Source organism: Mesocricetus auratus, unplaced genomic scaffold (assembly GCF_017639785.1).
Source record: "Mesocricetus auratus isolate SY011 unplaced genomic scaffold, BCM_Maur_2.0 Super-Scaffold_100054, whole genome shotgun sequence".
In the NCBI taxonomy this organism is placed as follows: Eukaryota; Metazoa; Chordata; class Mammalia; order Rodentia; family Cricetidae; genus Mesocricetus; species Mesocricetus auratus.
In genome coordinates, this window is record NW_024429231.1 from 4,185,721 (window position 1) to 4,207,750 (window position 22,030).

Here is a 22,030-nt window from a genome sequence, read left to right on the forward strand (position 1 = left end):
TCAGACTGTGCATCTAAACCCAGAAAAATAACAGTCCTGTTAGGCAGAATATAACAGTTTACCCAGATGTATTTTGATTGAACTATAGAATTTTGTTTTCATAAGGTCTGTCCTTTTTCCATATTCTTGATTGCCCTAATCTCTGGACCACAAGAAGTGGCAAATCAGGATAATTATGGATCATCTACATTGATTACCAAATTCCATACTGCTAATCTCAACTACTGTTGAAGGAGGAAAGCTCAACCACTTTCCTGCCTCTCCCTGTATGCAATGTGTCTCCACCAGTTTCAAAGTTGAACAATAAACTAATTCTCCCACAGGTCCCTCTTGATTTATACACCTCCACTAAAATTCTGAGAGGTTGGAGTTCACTCATCATCTTGTCGGTTTTTCCTTCTCACTGACAGTCTATGCCCAGACTGGAAGGAGGTGCAGGATTATCTTCCCAGCACTGGACAGGAGAAGCAGGATTAGGTGTTCAAAGCAATTCTTAATTTCACAGCATGAGGCAAGCCTGAGCTACAGGAGACTTTGTTGTACACAGAAATCAATAATCAAAATCACTTGAGAGAAAAGGAATGAAACTAGTAAAAACCTAGAAATACTGGAGAACAGAAACAAATAGAGATATAAACAGTAATACACTCAAAGGAAATGATGGAAATCATATAAATAAGTGATTACTTAAAAATGAAAATAATTTATTTTAATATTTTAACATACTTAACTTTATTGAGTTTGAAAAAAGGCACTTCCCTATGAAGAACATCATTTGCAGCAGAAATTCTAATAGATATTATAATAAAAAATTGTAGTGAGCTGTTAGGTGGTGAACACTGAAGGATCACAGAAGAGCAGCCAACCTCTAGAGTTCTTACCTCTACCAATGCTCAGAAAAATGGGCAATCCTGCCCTTACACTGCCTCCTCAGACTGATTGCTGTCTCTATGAAACCTCAGATTGGATGCTCAGACTGAATCCTCTCACTGCATGCCCTCCTGTCTCCTCCAACCTTATATTCCTCTCTCTGTCCAGCCTTATCATTACTGCTATCTCCAACTCCTCTCTCACAATCTCTCTCTGTCTCTCTCTCTCTAAGCCAAGAGTGGCCTTGAAGTTACAGTAATCCATCTGTCTCTTTCTACTTAGTGCTCCCCACCACTGCCTAGTCCAGGATGACCTTGAGTACTTGATCTCCTGCCTCCATGGCTAACCAGTGACTTGGTATGTGGAGCTAACTGGTGACAGCACTCTGCACCCTGATCTTCAGGCAAGCCTTATTTGTTAGATTACAAACAAAAATTACTACATTCATTAATAAGAGATAGATTGATGTTGCCCAGATGCATATGTTGGCTACTGAACTCTATAATCTGTCTCACTGTAACAGTCAATGACCTGCTTCTCAAACCTCTGAGCTAAAATAACTGTGTCAAGCAGAATAGACCATAGCTGAAGGAAAGTTACCTAATTGCAAATTCAAAATTCATTGACTCCATATAACGTTCTCAAACTGTATACCCACACAAGTTGGACTGTGTTCATTCACAAGACATGAATTAAATCATTGCCACTACCACAATCAGGTCCCTTTTCATAAAGGTGACTGGAGCAGGCAGTTTCCTACTCTAAACTCCTGCAGTATAAACTGTGCCTCCTATTTTGGTCTGAAGGCAAAAGCAATGCTTCCCCATGGCAAAGCATTTCCTGGGTCAGGATTGGATAGTCAATTACATATCACAAATCAACTATTTTAACTGTCTGAGTGCCACGCCCTGCTCATGCTGCCTGTGTCTGAGAATGTGCGGAGGATGTTGGGATTGATGATACACAGACCAGTCGGTGGTGCAAAGAAAACTTCAAGCAGCCCCCAAGAAGTCTAAAGAAAGCTTCAAGAAAACCTCAAGAAAAGTTTCCTTCCACTCCCGCTGCACAGCCTGTATCTGAGAATGTGGCGAGTGTGTAGAGATTGATGACATAGAGATCAGTCGGTTGCTTAAAGAAAACTTTATGCTCCGCAAGAAGGCTCAAGAGAACGTCCCAAGAAACGCTTCCCTCCAGAAAAGCTTCTGCCACACACAATTTTCCTGCTCCTGGCTGGTGGTTATATGTCCCTGACACCAGAGTCGGCAGCAGCAGTAGGGGGCAGGAAGAGGCAGCTAGCCATTGAAAAGGTCAAAGTCAGAGTGTTTCAATGAGTGAGCCTTTATTGGGAACTTATAGCTCCGGTAAACATTTCTTAGGGCACTGGGTTGTTTTAGTAAACATGTTTTCAGTAAACATTGTCTGACAGCTGCCTGCTCCCAGGCTGATGGGGAAGTGGGCCTCTGGCCAAAGTCTGTTGTTCCCACAGTTTCCCAAGAAAAGCTTCCAAGAGAAGCTCCCAGAAAATCTGCGCTTTATTTTTTACTCAGGCTGGTTATATGCTACTGACACCAGAGTTGTTGGCAGGGGTTAGGAAGAGGCAGCTAGCCATTGGAAAGATCAAAGTCAGGGTGCCCTGTGAGCAAGCCCTTATCGGGAACGTATTGCACTGGTAAGCATTTCTTAGGGCACCGGATTGTTTTCAGTAAAAATGTTTTTAGTAAACATTTTCTTACAGCTGCCTTCTCCCAGGCTGATAGGGAAGTGGGCCTCCAGCCAAGGTCTGTTGTTCCCACAATTCCCCCTTTTTTATTTTCTTATGAGGCACTCCTGTCTTAGGTCAAGTAGGGTCACCCTCCCTTGCTGATCCTTGGGGGACCTGGCGACCCCTGTCTTAGGTTGAAGGTCTCTTCCCCACAGGTTGTCCATCATCAGAGAACCTCATCCTCAAATCATCTGTAACCAGACTGTATGGGTACCAGGATTGCCATGGGCTAAGCTGAGCAATACTTGGTGATGGATCTGTTGCCTATGGAACAAGGCACATTAGAACTCAGCATAAAGCCAGAATGCCTACCACCACTGTCACCATTCCCAGGACACCCATTGAAATAGTGCCTCCCTGTCACTGTACCCATTCCCCCCCCCCAATCTGGGCCATCGCACTTTACCACCAGCTTTCCTCTGTTACAAGGGTAGCCAGCAGGTGATTTACAGTTACAATTTTATGGTCAAAACAGTGAATCATTCCAAGATCCATTCAAGAAAGCATTTAGAAGGTGCACTATTAGGTGTACTCATTGATGTTACACATGTATAGTATGATAAAATATGAACAACAGGCTTGTTGTACTATCCACAGAGTACCAATTTGCTCCTGTAGTGATGTAGTTTGTTGATTTAATGTCAGAAGCCTCAGGTGAATATGCGAATTGAGCCAAAGTCTCCTTTTCATCACATTAGGACAAGTTGCATTTCTCCAGAAAAACATACTGGCATAAGCGAGATTCCAGAAACAGGAACCTCCAAGGCTGATATTTCAAGTGGCTGTGTCCTGTTTAAATACTGAAAAGTGGCTTTTGTTACTCATCATGGTCCATCCTAGTGTCCAATTGTCTTAAATGGGTCCTTTTTTCCACACAAGGAAAAACTGGCAAAATGAATTCTGTTGTTTCAAGGTGTGTCAAGGGAAAACTGCTAATCTTCCAGTTCTTTGTTGACTTCAGGATGAAAACTCACACTTCTGGGAGGTTGATGCAGCAGGCCTGTTGAGAAATTGGAAATCTCCAACCCTACTGTTTTCTTTCTTTCTCAGGCTGTAGATTCGATGACATTAAGGGTCAGGAAGACTGATTTAGGAGATCTTGAACTGGCTTGGGCAGGCTTCAATGGTCTCAGGTCCAGTTTTTCTCTGGTCCAAGCATCTCACCAAATGTTCTAACAGCTGCCAAGCTTTATTCATTTCCTGCAAGAAATACAAACATGCCCATAACCCCAAATTAGGACAGAATTGGGTCTTCTCCACTGTCTAGTGTATGGATGTCTCCATTTGCCCTGGGCAAAAGTCGTTCAAGTTCCATCATGCTAGAATCTGTCTATAACAGATTGTTCATTGGCATCCACATTTTAAAATTTTTAAAATGAGGAGTGGATTATTTAATGAATCATGTGTGGTCTTGGGACATTACTCCCATTCTTTTAATTTCTAAATTTTGTTTGAACTGTTTGCTAGCATCTGTTGATGCTCGACTATAACAGTAGAAGGATTTGTCTACCTTCCTTAGTTAACTATCTAGGTGAATTGGGATCACTAAATTACTAGTAGATGCCCTTTAAAAAGGGCATAACTATTAAGTATTTTCCAAAAACTTTTGAGAATCATTTAAGAATTGTAAACTATTCTATGTCCCATATAACTTTTGAGAATTATTTGGAGTCTGTAAGTAGTCATTTTTAATCTAACTGGGAGCTCTCAGTAGCTAACAAGGCCTCATTTGCATCTACAGAGACAGCTTTTGGGGTGAGGCCTGATCAAGTGGCAGTTCCCTGAGAAAACTTTTTTTTTAAATCAACTGGCTCTGAAGGCTTAAATCTTTTAACTTTTCTGTTAAGACTTTAACTGACTGGCTGGATGTTCCTTTTGGCTATATCTAAAGCAATTTAGGTAGCTTTTTAACTATTTTAAAAGTGACTTGAGTATCCTTTTAATCATATCCAAGGCAATTAGTACAGTTGCTTTCATCAACATTCATGCATTTATGTTTCACATTCAATACATACTGGTATGTCCATGCCTATACACACAGACCATGCATGCATCCCTTTCATCTCTCCTTTTGCCTAGGTTATGATTAGTTTGTTGAAATGAAACATCCTTAATTGACATCTCTTGTAACACAGCAGATATAGCCAATCCTTGAACATCCAGAATCTGAACAAATCCAAATTTATTTATGTTGTCTCTTTTCTATAAGGTCTTAAAACAGTTTCTGACTGATTTTATTAAAAGCATTTTATATATCTTTGTCTGGGCATCAGCCATGGCAGGAGCTCTCAAGGCTGTGAACTTCCTAGGCTTCGGCTCTGGCCTACCTTTTTCATGGCCATTTTTCTCTCCTGCACCCTGGACTTTTTAAGTTCCTGCTAGTCTGACATCCGAACAAATAATAGACTTATTTGTGCCGCCGTCCTTTCTACAAGTTCTTAGCATGGCCTAGCAGGCTGCATTAGCATTCTCACAGGCTAGTTTTCTGAGTCAAAAGGTTAACACCTATATCTCCCCTAATTTTGGATGGTGTTTCTAGTAGCCTAAAGACAAAATTTGAAATAACTCCTTAGGTCCATGTTTGACCTTTTCAAAACCTCCAGCTCATGTCCTAGTGGCTGAAAGCCTGTTTTGAGTTCTCTTGCTATAGGGCCAGTCTGCCCATACACAGATATCAAAAGTTACCTGCTGATCTATATCTTTGCCCTTCCTCATGGAGCACTTTTTAACAAAGGGGAACGTTTTGGTCTCTCTCTCTCTCCTTTTTTTGTTTGTTTGTTTGCCATTTCTCCAACACTACTAACCTATGCTGGAGACACTGACCTCCCATGGCAGCCGGCCATGACCCCAGGGGGGGACCCAACCCTAGGCTGCCTTAGACAAAGGAACACTTCTCTGATCTGAGGAAACTTGAAAAGTTCTTATTTCCCTGTGAGAGCAATTTTGTTAAATCTTTTATGCCTCTTGACTTTTGTTGAACTCAACCATTAGGTTTCTGCCTCTCTGTATTTCTAGTTAAAAATGAGGGATGTGAAGATTCTCATCTTGATACTTAATAACTTTCTCTTTATACTCATTTTAATCTCTCTGTCCTGTATATTCTCCTTGATCTGGCCAACCACTTCAGAGGCAAATACTTCCTGCTGTCTCTCTCATATGTGCAGCAGCCCCTTCCCTTTCCCCGAGGCCGAGTGCAGCTCTGATTCAGCTGTGGCAAGGGTGGCCTCTGCAAGGGGGAAGGATTCCCTCAAAACTTCAAAATCTTCTGTAGTTTTGTTTCATTTCAGCTGCACTGGCTATCAAAACTCATACAAGTAAATATACAATCATCTGACCAACAATTTCTATCTTATACATTCCCTTAATAATGTTGAAGACAGTCACCACCCTTTTAGCATCCCCTTCAGGGACAAACATCTCCCATTTAAGATACAACCTTGATAAATCTTTGTTTTTAACCCATGTTCCTCATAAGAATTGTGCAAGATCCTTCTTTTTCACCCTAAATACTTGTATCCCGAGGGCTTCCTTGAGCCTGGAAATAAAGAGAGACTTTTGATTACCAATTTTTTTTAATTTACCCATTTTCAGTCCGTCCTCCACCTGAGAATGATCCCTCAGGCAAAAGCCTGGAGATTTATTCAATCCATCCTCCAACTGAGGGTGGCCTCTCAGGTTGTCCTTCTTTCTTGACCTTGATGTCAGGCGAAGGCCTGCATATTTAATCCAGTCCATCCTCCAACTGGGGGTGACTTCTCAGTTTTCCTTTCTTTCTGGAGATTTAATCCAATCCACCCTCCAACTGGGGGGCGACCTCTCAGTTTTCCTTTACTTTCCTGACCTCAGTGGATCAGGTGAAAGGCTGTAGATTTATTTTATTTTTATTTTTATTTTACCCCCCCCTTTTTTGTCCCAAGACAGGGTTTCTCTCTGTCACTTTGGAGGCTATCCTGGAACTCACTCTATAGACCAGGATGGCCTTGATCCTACCTAGCTCTGCCTCCAGAGTGCTGGGATTAAAGGCATTTGCCACCACCACCCAACTCTCTGAAGATCATGGTGAAACACTTCCCAATCTGGGACAATGAACCATGGACTGGCTCATTCAATCCATTTTAGGAAGCCTTCCATGATTTTAGCCTTGACTATAGTTCCCTGTTCTTCAAATAACTTTACTTGATACTGTAATTCAAGCTTCCCTGGACTATTCCCCATCGTTTCTTTTCTTATTTTCCCCAATCCATCCCTGGCCAGCAAAAAGGATGACCCCATCCACTTACCTCACTTTCACATCTCGGTAGGACCTCCAATTGCCATTCCCTGCTCACACTGCCTGTGTCCGAGAATGTGCAGAGGGTGTCGGGATTGATGACACAGATACCAGTTGGTGGTACAAAGAAAGCTTCAAGCAGGCCCCAAGAAGTCTCAAGAAAGCTTCAAGAAAAGCTTCGCTTTATTTTCTACCTGGGATGGTTATATGCCCCTGACACCAGAGTTGTTGGGGGCGGGGATGGTCAGGAAGAGGCAGCTAGCCATTGGAAAGATCAAAGTCAGGATGTTGCCATGAGTGAGCCCTGATCAGGAACTTATTGCTCAGGTAAACATTTCTTAGGGCACTGGATTGTTTTCAATAAACATGTTTTTAGTAAATATGTTTTTAGTAAACATTTTCTTACAGCTGCCTACTGCCCAGGCTGATGGGGAAGTGGGCCTCTGGCCAAGGTCTTTTGTTCCCACATGTGAGGTAGTGCATTCATTTAAGAATTTTTATGTGTAGTACACAAGACATCAAGGCCAATGCCCTGGAGAGCAACAGACTGAAATCAAGGGCACCTGAGTCAACATAAGAGATCTTGCCTCAGAAAAGTTTTTTCTAGCAGAATGGAAATGCAGCTGTTCTAGCATCAATATGCCTTACTAGGGAGAAATCCTTTCACACACTTAGGAGATTGATAAAGAAAAATATATTTAATGATAACATGCATTGATCTCTGGCTAATACTCAAAGAGTACACAGCCTAGACACACTTGCATTTCATATATGCTATCATCCTCAAGTGTCTTTTTGGCTCATGCTCCAGGTTATACTTTGAACAATTTAAATAGAGACAAGAGACAGTATGTACAGCAGCATTGGCAGATATTAGATTTACACAGAAAATATTACCAGAATTGTTTCTTAAATACACCAGAGACCTGAAACAGCAGACTCTTCTTCACTGACAGGAACCTGAGGTGAAGGTGGTGGAGATGAGAAAGGAAATGTAGAAGGTAGAAAAGATAAAAGCTGGGATGGAGAGATCTTGCACAAGATATGTCCCATGCCAAGTAAGTTTCTTAAGAAGAACAGCATTTTGTACACTACTTCCAGGGGGAAAATGGAAGAAAATGGGTGACTTCTACGAAGTCTGTAGAAAATATCATTCAGCAGGACAAACTAAGGCAGGAGGCTAATCAAACAGTGCTACACAAGGGGAACACAGGGTATCCCAAGATCATTACTGACTTTTCCCAAAGTGGCCTTGAAACCAATAACAATAGCTCATCAAAGTCAGAAGAGTCTGGTTCTCCAGATCTGAAGAAACCTGTCCATAATGGCTTTCTTCCAGAGTATTACCAGCCCTCCCAAACAAATTCCTGATTTTAGACAAGGCTCTTTCTTTTATTGTTGATACATCAGGCCCTTAAAGAAAGCTCCAAAACCTAGGCACCAGGCTGTTACTAGCTATTCCAGGAATGTTCCTCTTCCCTGCCTGAGGACCTAAATGAAAGCCTTGAATGATCAGGCAAGTCCTTAATACAATAGTGTTTTATGTTTCAAGTAGTTGTCACCTGGTATCCTATTGCCCACCTAGGAGAACTAAGCTTTTCTCAAGAAGAAAACTGGAACTTTATGGTTTCTAGTGACCCTGTAATGACTCTTTGAGCAACTTGTCTGTTGTTTGATATGTAGCTGGCTATCAGTGATGGTTTTAAATCTGGGGTGACTCTTTGGAATGGTTTGGAGCCAAATGTCTGGACAATCAGAGTTAACTAATATGTATCTTCGAGTCCTAAACTCTAACAGTTCTGGTTAACACTTATTTCTGGGTGTTTTACAGGCAGTCTTTCCTCAGCTAAATTCTACTTTCTGAGACTTACTGTCCCCTAAGCATTTGTAAATCCTTTGTATTACTAATTTTACTTTTCTATGGCACAGTTTAGTAGTGGACTGCTACCCAACACATAGGATGCTTTTACAAATTCTAGAAAATTAACAATAAATTGATCTTACACATAAAGCTTGTAATGTAAAATGCTGAACCTCTAGTAGGAGACCAAAAATTAAAATTAATAAAAGTTTAAAAACTTGGGCCCTAAATCTATACAGAGAAAGGGAACTTCTAATGGTAGAGGAAAGTTTAACTCTTTAAATCAGGAGTGCCATTTCTGGCTCTTGAGACCCTGCTCTTGGAGAAGGGGAGGTAACTGTCCACCACTCCTGTCAATATTCCTTTGCTAATTGTTGTCATAAAGGTCCCCTGCCAGTCATAATGATCCCAGACCCAGGAGATAACTGACAGACCCTGTGATCCTGTAACCCTGCAACGTCATACCCTGTCTTATCATACTCAAATGTATCTTGCTTAAAATATATAGTTACTGCTTTACGCTGTATTTTGTATGACCTTAAGCAACCATGGAAATTGAAGTTTGTGGCTGAACCTTATGGACTGCCCCTTTATATGCTGTTTTTTTTGGGGGGGGGGCTTCTGGGCATTGAATTTCTTCAGCCATGGAAAGAGATCCAACTGGACAGCTTTAACAATAAACGAAACCATTAGCATTTGCATCAGAGTGTAGACTCCTTGTGTTAGTCTCTGTGCTCTTTGAACCTGGCACGACACTAGAAAATACTGAAGAACCAAGGCCTTTTCAAGTTTGGCAATCTGCTTTTCCTGGGTGCACCAAAAGCATGTTGAAGTTGAGTACCATAACAGTTTTTAAAGCAGACATAAACTTCTGGGGCCTTTTGTGCCTATTTTTCTTTATGATTGAGTCTGTTATAACTCATCAAAGGACCTGGGAGGTGTTCTGCCTTATTCTGCAGAGATAAGTAGATTTTGAATATAGTTAAGTGTAACTCCTCATTTTACTCATCCCATCATTCTAAAGCCTTACTAAGTGAAGTTGAAGCCATCTAAACTAGGCATGGTGGGAGAGGCCTGTACTAATGGTACTTATAAAATAGAAGAAGATATCTCAGTATTCCAAAGTCAACAAAGATGAAAATTGTCAATGTAGTATGATGGAAGGACCACCTAACACAGGGAGATGGTGACTGGTTCAGGACAGTGTCCATAATCTTCACTGTAGCTCCAGGACTTCAGAGCTTTGGCAGTACCAACTGTTAGCTAAGGTCTTTACCATCCCATCTATCCTATTCTTATTTATTTTCTTATTTATTTTATAAGCTTTATTTCATTAGGAACAATCATATTTTACATTTCCAACCCTGTTCCATCTACCATCCTCCCATGCCAATTACCTACTCCCATATCCCACCCACATGGATCCCCAGGGAGGGTGATGCTTTCCATGAATGATCATCAACGTCTTTCATATCATTTGGATCAGGGACTAGGCCCTCCCTCATATGTCTATTCTGATAGAGTATCCCTCTATGGGGAATGGGCTCCTGAAATTCATTCATACATTAGGGATGAATACTAAGCCCCCATAAATGACACCCACATTCAGGGTGTCTGGTTGGGTCCTATGCCAGTCTCCCCGCTGTCATAATGGTGTCCATGAGCTCCCACTGGCTCAAGTCAACAGTTTCTGTATGTTTCCCCAGCATGGCCTTCACCCCTTTGCAAATTAATCCTCCCTCTCTGCAACTGGACCCTGGAGTTCAGTTCAGTGTTTAGCTGTGGGTGTCTGCCTCTTCTTACATCAGCCACTGGATGAAGGCTCTAGTATCACATTTAAGGTAGTTATCAATCTCATTATCAGGGAGGGCATTTAAGGTAGCCTCTCCATTATTGCTTAGATTGTTAGTTAGGGTCATCCTTGTAGATTCCTGGTGATTTCCCTAGTGCCAGGTTTCTCTTTTAACCTATAATGGCTCCCTCTATTATGGTGTCTCTTCTTGCTGTCCTCTATTCTTCCCCTGACTCAATCTTCATGATCCCTCATGCCCTCATTCTTCCTCCTCTGCTTCCCTTTTTTTTCCTAATAGCCCCCTCCCACATTCCCAGTCTCCTTAGGAGCAATTGTCCCTTTCCCATTCTCTGGAGGACAGTGGCTGGATTCTAAAGTGTTCTTGTGACTCCAGGGAAGGGCCTGCCCTTAGCACACTGAAGGCAGGGATTTGAACAGTGCTACCAAACACTTCCTGGACTTGCAGCAGCCTCTCTCCACCTGCATCTCCCTGTTATGGTGTAAGGTTAACCCAACCTGCATTCTCTGCCTCCTCAAGAACCTATGCCTAAGGTCTACAGGATTGCAGCTAAGGGAAAACTTCTCTACCCCTCCCTCCTGCTGAATATGAACCCATCTAGTCCTGACTCCCCACATTCCCACATAATCCCTTGTCATCAGCAAGAAGCCAGATTTAAACTGTCACCCATATTCCCTTGGAGTGTGTGTTGTTGATATGGACACCCTACCAGCTTCTATATCTAGGTTGGAATATTGGGTACCCCTGCTCCGAACCCTGCCTTCAAAGTGCCAAGGGTGGACCCTCACCTGGAGTCATCTCAGTCCATACCCTGTCTCTAAAATAGCCCCCACCTCAGGATTTATCCCATCGTTTCTGGTTTTCTGATCCCCTGGGTCCACACAGGAATTCTTTGCACAGATTAAACCACTGTGGTTTGTCTCCTCTGCTCAACTTATCCTATCACTCAGGCCTTACTAGCCAATCAGAACCTCTAGTGGACCCACCATTCAGATGGGAGGGATCTTCTGGAGTGTACTGTGTTGTCTTTGGTTCTGCATGCCTGATGTGGAGGAGGAGGAGAGTGAGGCAGGCTCTCTCTCTCTCTCTCTCTCTCTCTCTCTCTCTCTTGGGTTTCTGAAGGGCAGAGATTAAATATTCTGTAGCAAGAATGATGTGATGGCTGGTTTTTATTATCTGTGTAACTTGTTCCTGAATAAAACACCCATTAATCATTTATCCTGGCTCTAGTGAACTCATTAACACTTGTCTTCACATGAAAAATATTTTATTGCAAATAAACTCAAGTGTGAAACCTAAACTCTCTACCAAATTGGTTACATGAATAGGGATTTCTCTTCCATGACTTTTTCCCCATTACCTGATAAAAAGATGCTACAAAAAGGGTTTAACATATGAACACAGTTAGAAATATGGATGAGCAAAATAATGACAAGTTCATCGCCAAGAGCTGTGTCAGTTTTTTTGAGAATATTCTGCAGTTTCTGCTACAGAAAATCTTAATGGTCTAACCTTCTTGGGATCATGCATGAACAGTCACAAACCCACACACTGACATCTCCTAATTAAACTTCAGTCAAATCTCTAACCAAATAGATTTTTCAAACTTGAATATTATCTTGTAACCACTCATGCCTATAACCCAGGTGTTGAGGCATTTAAAAAGTATTATTAACAGTTTCCCTTCATCATGAATTGGTTCATGTAACAGAAAGCAAACATTTAGGATTGAATTCAGAGATATCCAGTGATGTGAATGAGGTTTTGTATGCAATTAAAGAATAGTGTGAAAACAAAAAGAGTAATCTTATCAATGAATTTATAGGATTTTTGTACATATGAGTTTGCAGGTGCAAACCTAATAGAGACACCATAATGCTTGAACAGATTGTTGACACTTGTCAGATTTTTTCTCTCCAGAATCTAGTAACAAAATGTATGTTAGATGAAGATCTTACCAAATCTTTTATAGTAAGATTCCCTTTAGCATGAAATTTCTGAGGTCCTCAAAGATTATTGTGATATAAAAAGTGCACAGCTTTACCACACTGCTTACACTTTCAGGGTTTTTCTGCAGTGTGATGTTTTTCATGTTTTTAAAGAATAATGATACATACCATGTTGGTTGCATTCACAGGGCCTCTCTCAAGTATGTGTTCTTTTATGACGAAATAGACTACCATGATGAGCAAAGGATTTACCACATTGATTACATACATAGCGATTCATTCCAGTATGTGTTCTATTGTGATAATGGAGACCACTGACCTGTGTAAAGGCTTTACCACATTGATTACATTTATAGGGTTTCTCTCCACTATGTGTTCTTTGATGTGCTTGCAGAGTACTGACACGTGAAAAGGCTTTATCACATTGATCACATTGATATGGTCTCTCTCCAGTATGTGTTCTTTTGTGTCTTACAAGACTGCCTTGTTGAGTAAAATCTTTACCACATTGATTACATACATAGGGCCTCACTCCTATATGTGTTCTTTTATGATTTAAGAGATTGCAGCATTGTGAAAAAGCTTTACCACATTGATCACATTCATAGGGTTTCTCTCCTGTATGTATTCTTTTATGTATTTGGAGTTTACCATATTGTGAAAAAGCCTTACCACATTGATCACATTCATAGGGTTTCTCTCCTGTATGGATTCTTTTATGTAATTGGAGTTTACAGTATTGTGAAAAAGCTTTACCACATTGATTACATTCATAGGGTTTCTCTCCGGTATGCATTCTTTTATGTAATTGGAGTTTATAGTATTGTGAAAAAGCTTTATCACATTGATCACATTGATATGGTCTCTCTCCAGTATGTGTTCTTTTGTGTCTTACAAGACTGCCCTGTTGAGAATAATCTTTACCACATTGATTACATACATAGGGCCTTAATCCTATATGTGTTCTTTTATGATTTAAGAGATTGCCCCATTGTGAAAAAGTTTTACCACATTGATCACATTCATAGGGTTTCTCTCCTGTATGTATTCTTTTATGTATTTGGAGTTTACCATATTGTGAAAAAGCCTTACCACATTGATCACATTCATAGGGTTTCTCTCCTGTATGTATTCTTTTATGTATTTGGAGTTTACAGTATTGTGAAAAAGCTTTACCACATTGATCACATTCATAGGGTTTCTCTCCTGTATGTATTCTTTTATGTATTTGGAGTTTACAGTATTGTGAAAAAGCTTTACCACATTGATCACGTCTCTCTCCAGTATGTGTTCTTTTGTGTCTTACAAGACTGCCCTGTTGAGAATAATCTTTACCACATTGATTACATACATAGGGCCTCACTCCTATATGTGTTCTTTTATGATTTAAGAGATTGCAGCATTGTGAAAAAGCTTTACCACATTGATCACATTCATAGGGTTTCTCTCCTGTATGCGTTCTTTTATGTATTTGGAGTTTATAGTATTGTGAAAAAGCTTTACCACATTGATTACATTCATGTGGTTTCCGTACAGTATTTTTTCTTTTATGGACTCGGAGACAAATGTGGCATGCAAAGACTTCACCATATTGCAGACTTTCATATGGTTTCTTTCCTGTATGAATTGTTCCATGCCTTTGAAGATGTCTGTAACACACAAAGGTTTTTTTACGCATTGAGTTTCTTCACAGTTTTTTCTCCTGTATGGATTCTTTTATTCCAACAAAGATAACTGACACTTGTACAAGTTTTACCAGATGCACTATACTGATGAAACTAAATATCTAAATAAATTAATTTTATAATTTAACCTAATTGTAAATAGGAATCAGTCCTTAAGTTTTACAATCATGATGTTTCACTAATGAGGGGTTGTTTTGTGGCTTTGAAGATATAGGTAATACTAAAAGCCTTTATTTCATGGCCCACATTTATGACATCTATTTATTTATTTATTTATTTATTTATTTATTTATGGTTTTTCCAAACAGGGTTTCTAGGAGGCTTTTTTGGCTGTCCTGGAACTTGATCTTGGCAACCGGGCTGGTCTTGAATTCACAGAGAACTAATCGCTGGGTGCTGAGATTACAGGGTTTCCCTGCCACCTCCTGAGTGGCATCTTTTTTATATGAGATTTTTCAAATATTTGAAGAGAAATGAGAGCTCAGAACTTTGCCATACTTATTGCATTCATAAGATTTCCTATAGTGTGAGTCATAATACATTGAGCAAATAGAAGCATTCCCACTTTCCAATAATCATAAGGCTTTTCTGCTGTGTGAGCTTGTTGATACCTTTCTAATGAAGTTGGAAAACCAATCAATTGTAAACTTGTATCACATTCAGCAAATTTCAAAGTGGGAACTACTAAATATTTTCCATAGCTTCAATTGTCCCAAGACTAAGAGAGACACAGAGAGAGAGACAGACAGAGAGAGAAAGAAAGAGAGAGAGACAGAGAAAAGTCCATTGTTTATATATGCTATGCTCTCAAGGCTTGTATTCATAATCACATATGACATTGAATTTGTTTCTTAGTTTTTTGACAGGTTTCTCTGTGGAGCTTTGGATATTGTCCTGGCACTCACTCTGTACACCAAGCTGGCCTCCAAATCAACCTCCCTCTGCTTCCCAAGTGCTGGGACTAAAGCTATGGGTTAACCTGCTGGAAATTATATTCTTATTAAAGGAGGAATAATATAAGGTTTCCACATTGCATTCACACAGCTTGACTTTCTTTTCCTCACACACATGTGGTAGGGGATTAATGTTTCTCCACAATAACCTTCTTAACTCTCATTAAATGAACCTTTCAATATAATTAGCAAATATATGAGCAATACCAGCTTTACTAAAGCCTCTTTTTTCTTAGAAGGTCTTGGACATACACTTACCACCCATTCAACATGTATACTATTTAAGATAACTGAGTGGCATGAAACTAAATGGATGGGCATTTCAACAGCATAGCTCTCATGGGAATATATTGCAAATGGTGGTATCTGTTAAGGCATTGTCTTCTCTTTCACTGGAATGCCTGACAAACACAGAATGGCTACCTGACACCGAGGTACATGTTTTCTTTTGTGAGAAATGTAGACTCATTACTACTCTTCATGCTGTGCTTCTTTACACAGTTGCTTTCTTTAAACCTTCTATGACACATTCAAATTTCTTCAAGGGCAAAGTTGCATAAACTTTTAAATGAAAATTACCTTCTATTTCTTCTAAAACTTTGACAATGTTCTTCTATGTCATGGTCTTTCCAACTGTAGCCTAAATGTTAATACCAGAAAATATATATTAGTGGAAATTGTAAAAAAAAATTAAGTTAATATGTTCAACAAACCTTACAACTATGCCTCATTTACATAATTTTCCCTTTTCTCAACAAAAATTACAGAAGAGTACCAATAACCAAGAAGTACTTGTCCCCTTATTTTAAATTATGAAGGAAAATTCTATCTCACCTATGGCAGTGAGATTCCTGTAGGTTTCCAGCATCACATCCTTGTAGAGTCTTTTCTGGGAAGCATCCAGCAAATGCCATTCTTCCTGAGTGAAGCTGATGTGCACATCATCATACGTCAGTGAATCCTAAAATAACCCACATGTGTAAAGCAGGAATTGTGATACTCACATTGTAAATGTGTACTTCTTTGACAATATTTTCAGATAATTCTGGGTTTCCCACACTTATTTCATAATATGGACATTGCAATGTGTTCACCCAGCCACTTTAGAAAGTAACTGAATAGGAGATTCACATGAACCATTTCTTGGCCCTTTAAATAATATACAGGCTTTAGGAAGATATTCCAATAAACAGACATAAAGGGAGAGACAAGCAAGAACATCCACACTATTGAGAACACATCAGAGAAATTGTGGGATGGGGCCAGGCTATCATAGCAATACCCCAGTCCCTGGTACCAACTTCTGCCTTTGTTTTTATTGCTGTGAAGAGACACCATGAAACATGGGAACTTTTTTTGTTTTTGTATTGTTTTTTTTTCATACAGGGTTTTTCTGCATAACTGCCTTGGGTGTTGTGGGTCTCTGTGTCCCAGGCTGGCCTCAAACTCAGAAAGACTCACCTGCTTCTACATCTTGAATGCTGGGATTAAAGGCATGTACCACCACCACCTGGCTCCTAAAACATATTTTCCATTCCACATATGCTATCATCTTTTAGTTATTTTAGGTTCAAACTTCAGGTAACACACTGAAAAATTTAAATAGTGACAGGAAACTACAAGGCAGGCCAGTTAGCGAAATGAAAGACTTCAACAGAAAAGAGATTACCATATTTATTTCATAGCACAGAAGCAATTTGAATCAGCAAATTATACTTTATTGTTAGAACCTGAGGTAGAGATGTAAGGAGCTGAGAAAGATAGGAAAAGCAGAAGAAATAAAAGATAAAATATGGGCAAGGGAGGTCTTGTTTTGGCTATGTCTTATTCTAAGTAAGTGTCTTAAGAGGGAAAGCTTTTTGTATACTACACCTAGGTAGAAATGGAGGTAAAAAGGAGACATCTGGGAAGTCAGCAGAAAATATCATGCAATGGGACAAACTCAAGAGATGGCTACTCAAACAGTGTAGCACAAGGGGAACACAGGGAATCACAAGCACATTACTGACTAACCCCACAGTGGCCTTGGGACTGATAGACACAGCTCCATGTGTTGGTAAAAGCTGTGTTTTGGGGGTTTGAAGCAACTTCTCCACAATGGTCCTGGCTTCAGACAATTATATTCTCTCCAAAGTATCTTCCTAGTTTTAATGGAGCAGCTCTATTTTATTTTCCATACCTCAAGGCCTGGTGAAAAAGACCTCAAACTCAGGAAACACAACTGCTTCCGCCTACTGAGGGCTGTAATTAAAGATCTGCACCAACACCAAACTGGTAAAGGTAGATTTTATCACCTCCAAAGATATAGATTAAAGATATGTGCTCCCATTTTAAAACCTTTAAAAAGAAAATGCCTGCTGGGTGGTGGTGGTACATACCCTTAATTCCAGCACCTGAGAAGCAGAGGCAGATAGATCTCTTTGAGTTCAAGGCCAGTCTTGTCTATAAAGTGAGTTCCAGGAATAGCTCCATATCCACTGAGAAACCCTGTGTGAAAAATCCCCAAAAAGAAGCAAACAACAACCAAACAAACAAAAAGCCCCACCTCATTGTGTTTTAGGTAATTCCAGATGAAGTCATTTTGACTACCTAGAATAGGCACCACAACAACCAAGACAGAAAAAAATGAGAAACAGTTCTTGTCTCAGGTAACAAGGAGCCCTTGGGAGTAATTTCCAAAGCAATTCTTTTTCTAAACAAGCAAAGCATGGGGAGTTTACTTAGGGAGTCCAGAAATGTTCATATGGTGTTCTCCCTAGTCACTCAACAAATCCATTTCTGCACATGATCATAATGTAAAAGCAGAAATACTTACAAACATTCTTATCTAAGAGCTCACTGAAACAAAAGGAACTGCATTGAAGGTCACAGATTTAAGAAGGTGGAGAACCAATGATCTAGACTCTACTGAGTGTGACCATATGGTGCTGCAGGGAGCTAGCAGTCTCTTTCACACTTGTAAAAACTGAGTACTACAAGTCCAAATCCAGGAGCTTCTTGCTAAGAGGCAGAAAGTTTAGAATCAGAGCTGTGGACTCTCCATTCCAGTGACAAAGAAAGGCAGAGATGACCATTCCACAATATTTGTGTCTCTGACAAGATATGTACTTACCAGTAGAAGCCTGTCTCTTGGGCCAGCTCACTGACCCTTTCTGAAGCCTAGGTATTCTCATTCTCCAAGTTCTGCATGTCCAACATGACCTCCTAATGCTCTACATTCAGCTTTTTATAGAAAGGATTTAGCCTGTGGTATGGCTTGGACCAGCAACCAAAGAACTCTGAATACAGGCCTTCAAGAAGTACAATCAAAATATCACCACATTTTTCATTTTTTGTCTAAAATAAAAACATTATAATTAATATATCAAAAGCTACATGCAATAAGTACAATTACTATATACAATATATACAGGTAATAAATGCATCAACAAAGTCTAGCCCATCAGCATTTGACTAATTCAGAAATACATACTCCAGTCTCCATCTTATTTTGCTGAGACCAAAAGGTTGTAGCTAATTTACTTTCTATTCTAACTTGTATTATCAAAACTATCCTTTTCAGTCTCTCCACCTTATATTTCTTTTTTTTTTTTTTTTTGGTTTTTCAAGACAAGGTTCCTCTGTGTAGCTTTGGAGGCTGTCCTTGAGCTAGCTCTGTGGACCAGGTTGGCCTTGAACTCACAGAGATCCACCTCCCTCTGCCTCCAGAATGCTAGGATTAAAGGCGTGCGCCACCAATGACCGGCTACATTTTACATTTCTTAAGTGAATTTCTTTTCTGAATGTGATGACAATAAAAACTGTAACTGTACCTATAAACCCTTTACTCTATCAAGACAAAAGAAAGAAATAATATTACCCAAGTAAGAGGAAGTGCAAGCAAAAGACTTCCAAAAATTGTAAGAAATGACAGAAACTGCTGGCTGCCTGGACAGTCAACACCCACTCACCCACCTTTGGCCTACAGTCCTAGCATACCTCGCAGACTTTTCTCTGAGGGAGTGTTTTTGAAGGACTGTCGCATCTTGTCTCAGGAAGTTTTGGCACTCTCTCTCTTTTGTGTGCTGCTTGGTCAGTTTGGACACCATACTGTCCGCAGTTGAGGCAAGAGCCCTTGTGGAGTTTCTTTAATATCCATCATCTTCTCTGAATTATTTTGTTGTTTTCAGGATTATACATATCCCATATTCATTAAAAAAACAACAAAACTATGTAGGCAGGTGGCAGTGTTGAGAAAACATAACTCTGGGTAATCCATTGAGTCAGGATGCCACTGGAATAAGATATTTCCATTTAGAAGGTGATGTTCAATTTCGTTCTGTACGTTAATATTAATTATTTTTTATTTTATGTGCAAGTGTGTTTTGCCAGCATGCATGTCTGTATGAGGGTGTCAGGTTACCTACAACTGTAGGTAAAGACAGTTGTGAATCACCAAGTGTGTGCTGAGAATTTAATCCTGGTCCTCTGAAAGAGCAGCCAGTGTTCTTAACTGCTACACCATCTCTCCATCTCTATCATTCAGACCTTTAACTACAATTGTAAATAATGTCTTTAGAAATTGAGACAGGGTTTACTTTCACCTTCCTTGGTGCCTGGAACTTTGATGATGGTGTTTCCTTAAGTTTTGAACTCATCAAGTTACTTAATTTTTGAACTCTAATAAATTTCAAAAATGATTGCCAATAAGATTAAATTAATAAACAAGTAGTTTTCCACTAATTAACAAGTATCGATCAACTTGAAAAAACAAATAACCAATTTAGCCATGGATCTGGTAGCTCTTGATATTGTAGAAATACTTGATCAGAAATAACACTTCACTGTCTCCCATATGGTTTAGTTTTTTTCAATAGAAAATGATATATTCTGAAATTTTGTGTATTGTAGTAATAAAGTATTCGCTAAAGGTGTTTCTCATGTGTAGTTATGGTATGAATTCAAAAATAGGACCTAAATGTATCCAAATTTAATTAGCTGGAAATCCCACTGTATTAGTTAGGATTCTCTAGAGACACAGAACTTAAGAATAGAACTTCTTTCTCTATCTCCATCTATCATCTGTCTATCTATTATCTATATCTATCTATCTTACTATCTCTGTTTATATCTATCCATCTATATATGTCTGTCATCTATCTTTATCTACCTATCTATATCTATCATATGCCATCTATGTGTATCTTCATACCTGTATCTATCATCTATCAAAATCTATCATTTATATAATTATGTCTATCATCTCTTTATCATCTATCACATATCTATCTATCCATCTATAAATCTATCTATCCATCTATCATTTATCATATATCTATTCTGTATCTATATCTATCATCTATATATGTATCTATCTGTATGTATGTATATATCTATCTATATCACTATTGATCCTCTCACTATCATATATCTATCTGTATCTATTATCTATTTATCATATCTGTCTGTCTATATCTATCTATCAATCACCTATCTGCATTTGTGTGTATGGGGAATTTATTGAAATTCCTTATAGGCTGCAGTCCAAAAACGGCAGGAACTGAATGGAAAGCTGAAGAATCTAGTGTTGCTCAGGCCCACAAGGCTCGATGTCTCAGATTTTTAAAATTTTTATATGATCACTTAACAAAGAAAAGGAATGGATGTGCTGACAAGAGGAAGAAAAGCAAAGAAGTAACATAAAACCTTCCGCTGTCTTCAAGCAGAAGGTGTGACTTAGATTAAAGTCGTGCCTTACAGACTCGAGGTCTGGAGTGAAGGCATGTGCCATCCAGCCACAGGATCTGGATCAAAGGCATGTTATCTTCTTGCATGAATGTTCAGATCACAGCTCTGTCCTCCATTTTAAAAACTGTACTTCATTCCAGATACAGTAAAGTCAGCAACCAAGCATAACATCACAATCCATCTCGTGTCAACTTACACACAATCATATCATCTTCTGCCATGATTAATTTCCAAATGAAAAACAATAACCAGGTAATAATTATGCCTAAACATAGCATAACTATCCCACATAAAATCACAAATGTATTATATATTTAGAATAGTGGCAATGTCCCTTGGGGGACATCTTCCTAGTGTCTCAAATGTACACCTGATAACCACTGATATTTTCTTAATTGATGCTACAGCATATGATGGGGACACTGAAACAAAATATTGTTGCAATTTAAGAATGTGTCAGGAGAGAAAAGGATGCCATTTGACATTTATTGGGGAAAAGTGAATGGCATAAGTGCAAAGGGGAGAGGGAAGGCTCATCTCTGGGATAGGAATGACAGAACAGAAGAAAGAGGTAGAGAAAGAGAGGACAGAGAATCAGAGAGAGAAGGGGGACATACAGAGAGGGGGAGAGGGAAAAATAGAGGTGGTAGGTGGGAATGGCCCTTTTGAAAGGGAACTAAGTGAATGTGTACAGGTGATCCTCCTAGTGGCTGTATACTGTCACAACCCAAGGGCAGGCCACTAGAGATGCTTGAATACTAACACATACAAGTATCTGTACAAATACACTTTTCACAAAATACAACAGAAACACTCATGTTGGCTACAATTCTCATGACTGTAGGAATGAACCCCACAAAGCTATCCACCCAACAGGGCAGGGTCAAGGTAGAGATAAAAGGAAGTGAAAGGAAAAGGGGCTTTCCCGTTTTCTCCTGGAAGCCAGCCACGATTCTAACTGCTTGTCTGTGCAACTCTCTCTCTCTCTCTCTCTCTCTCTCTCTCTCTCTCTCTCTCTCTCTCTCTCTCTCTCTCTCTCTCTCTCTCTGGTAAATAAATATATTGTTTTCCCTATATAGCATTGAATATCATTATACATGACCATGTGTCCTCAGAAGTACATTCCTCTACTACCCATTTGG

General features: G+C 39.5%; 1 protein-coding gene across 8 annotated transcripts in view; it reads right to left on the bottom strand.

Annotated features, from left to right (window-relative positions):
• LOC101824051 (zinc finger protein 431) overlaps positions 1-22,030 on the bottom strand; it is a 76,125-nt gene that overhangs the window by 29,336 nt on the left and 24,759 nt on the right. For 2 of the 8 annotated variants that reach the window (XM_040736077.1, XM_040736076.1), the window contains 5 exons: positions 19,140-19,434; positions 18,274-18,497; positions 15,996-16,122; positions 15,741-15,801; positions 11,825-14,172 (listed from right to left, as the gene is read on the bottom strand). In XM_040736077.1, the coding sequence (XP_040592011.1) occupies positions 12,720-14,172; positions 15,741-15,801; positions 15,996-16,029 (1,548 nt within the window). In that variant the 5' untranslated portion in view covers positions 16,030-16,122; positions 18,274-18,497; positions 19,140-19,434 and the 3' untranslated portion in view covers positions 11,825-12,719. The other 6 variants (XM_040736075.1, XM_040736074.1, XM_040736078.1 and 3 more) reach the window with 5 other exon arrangements.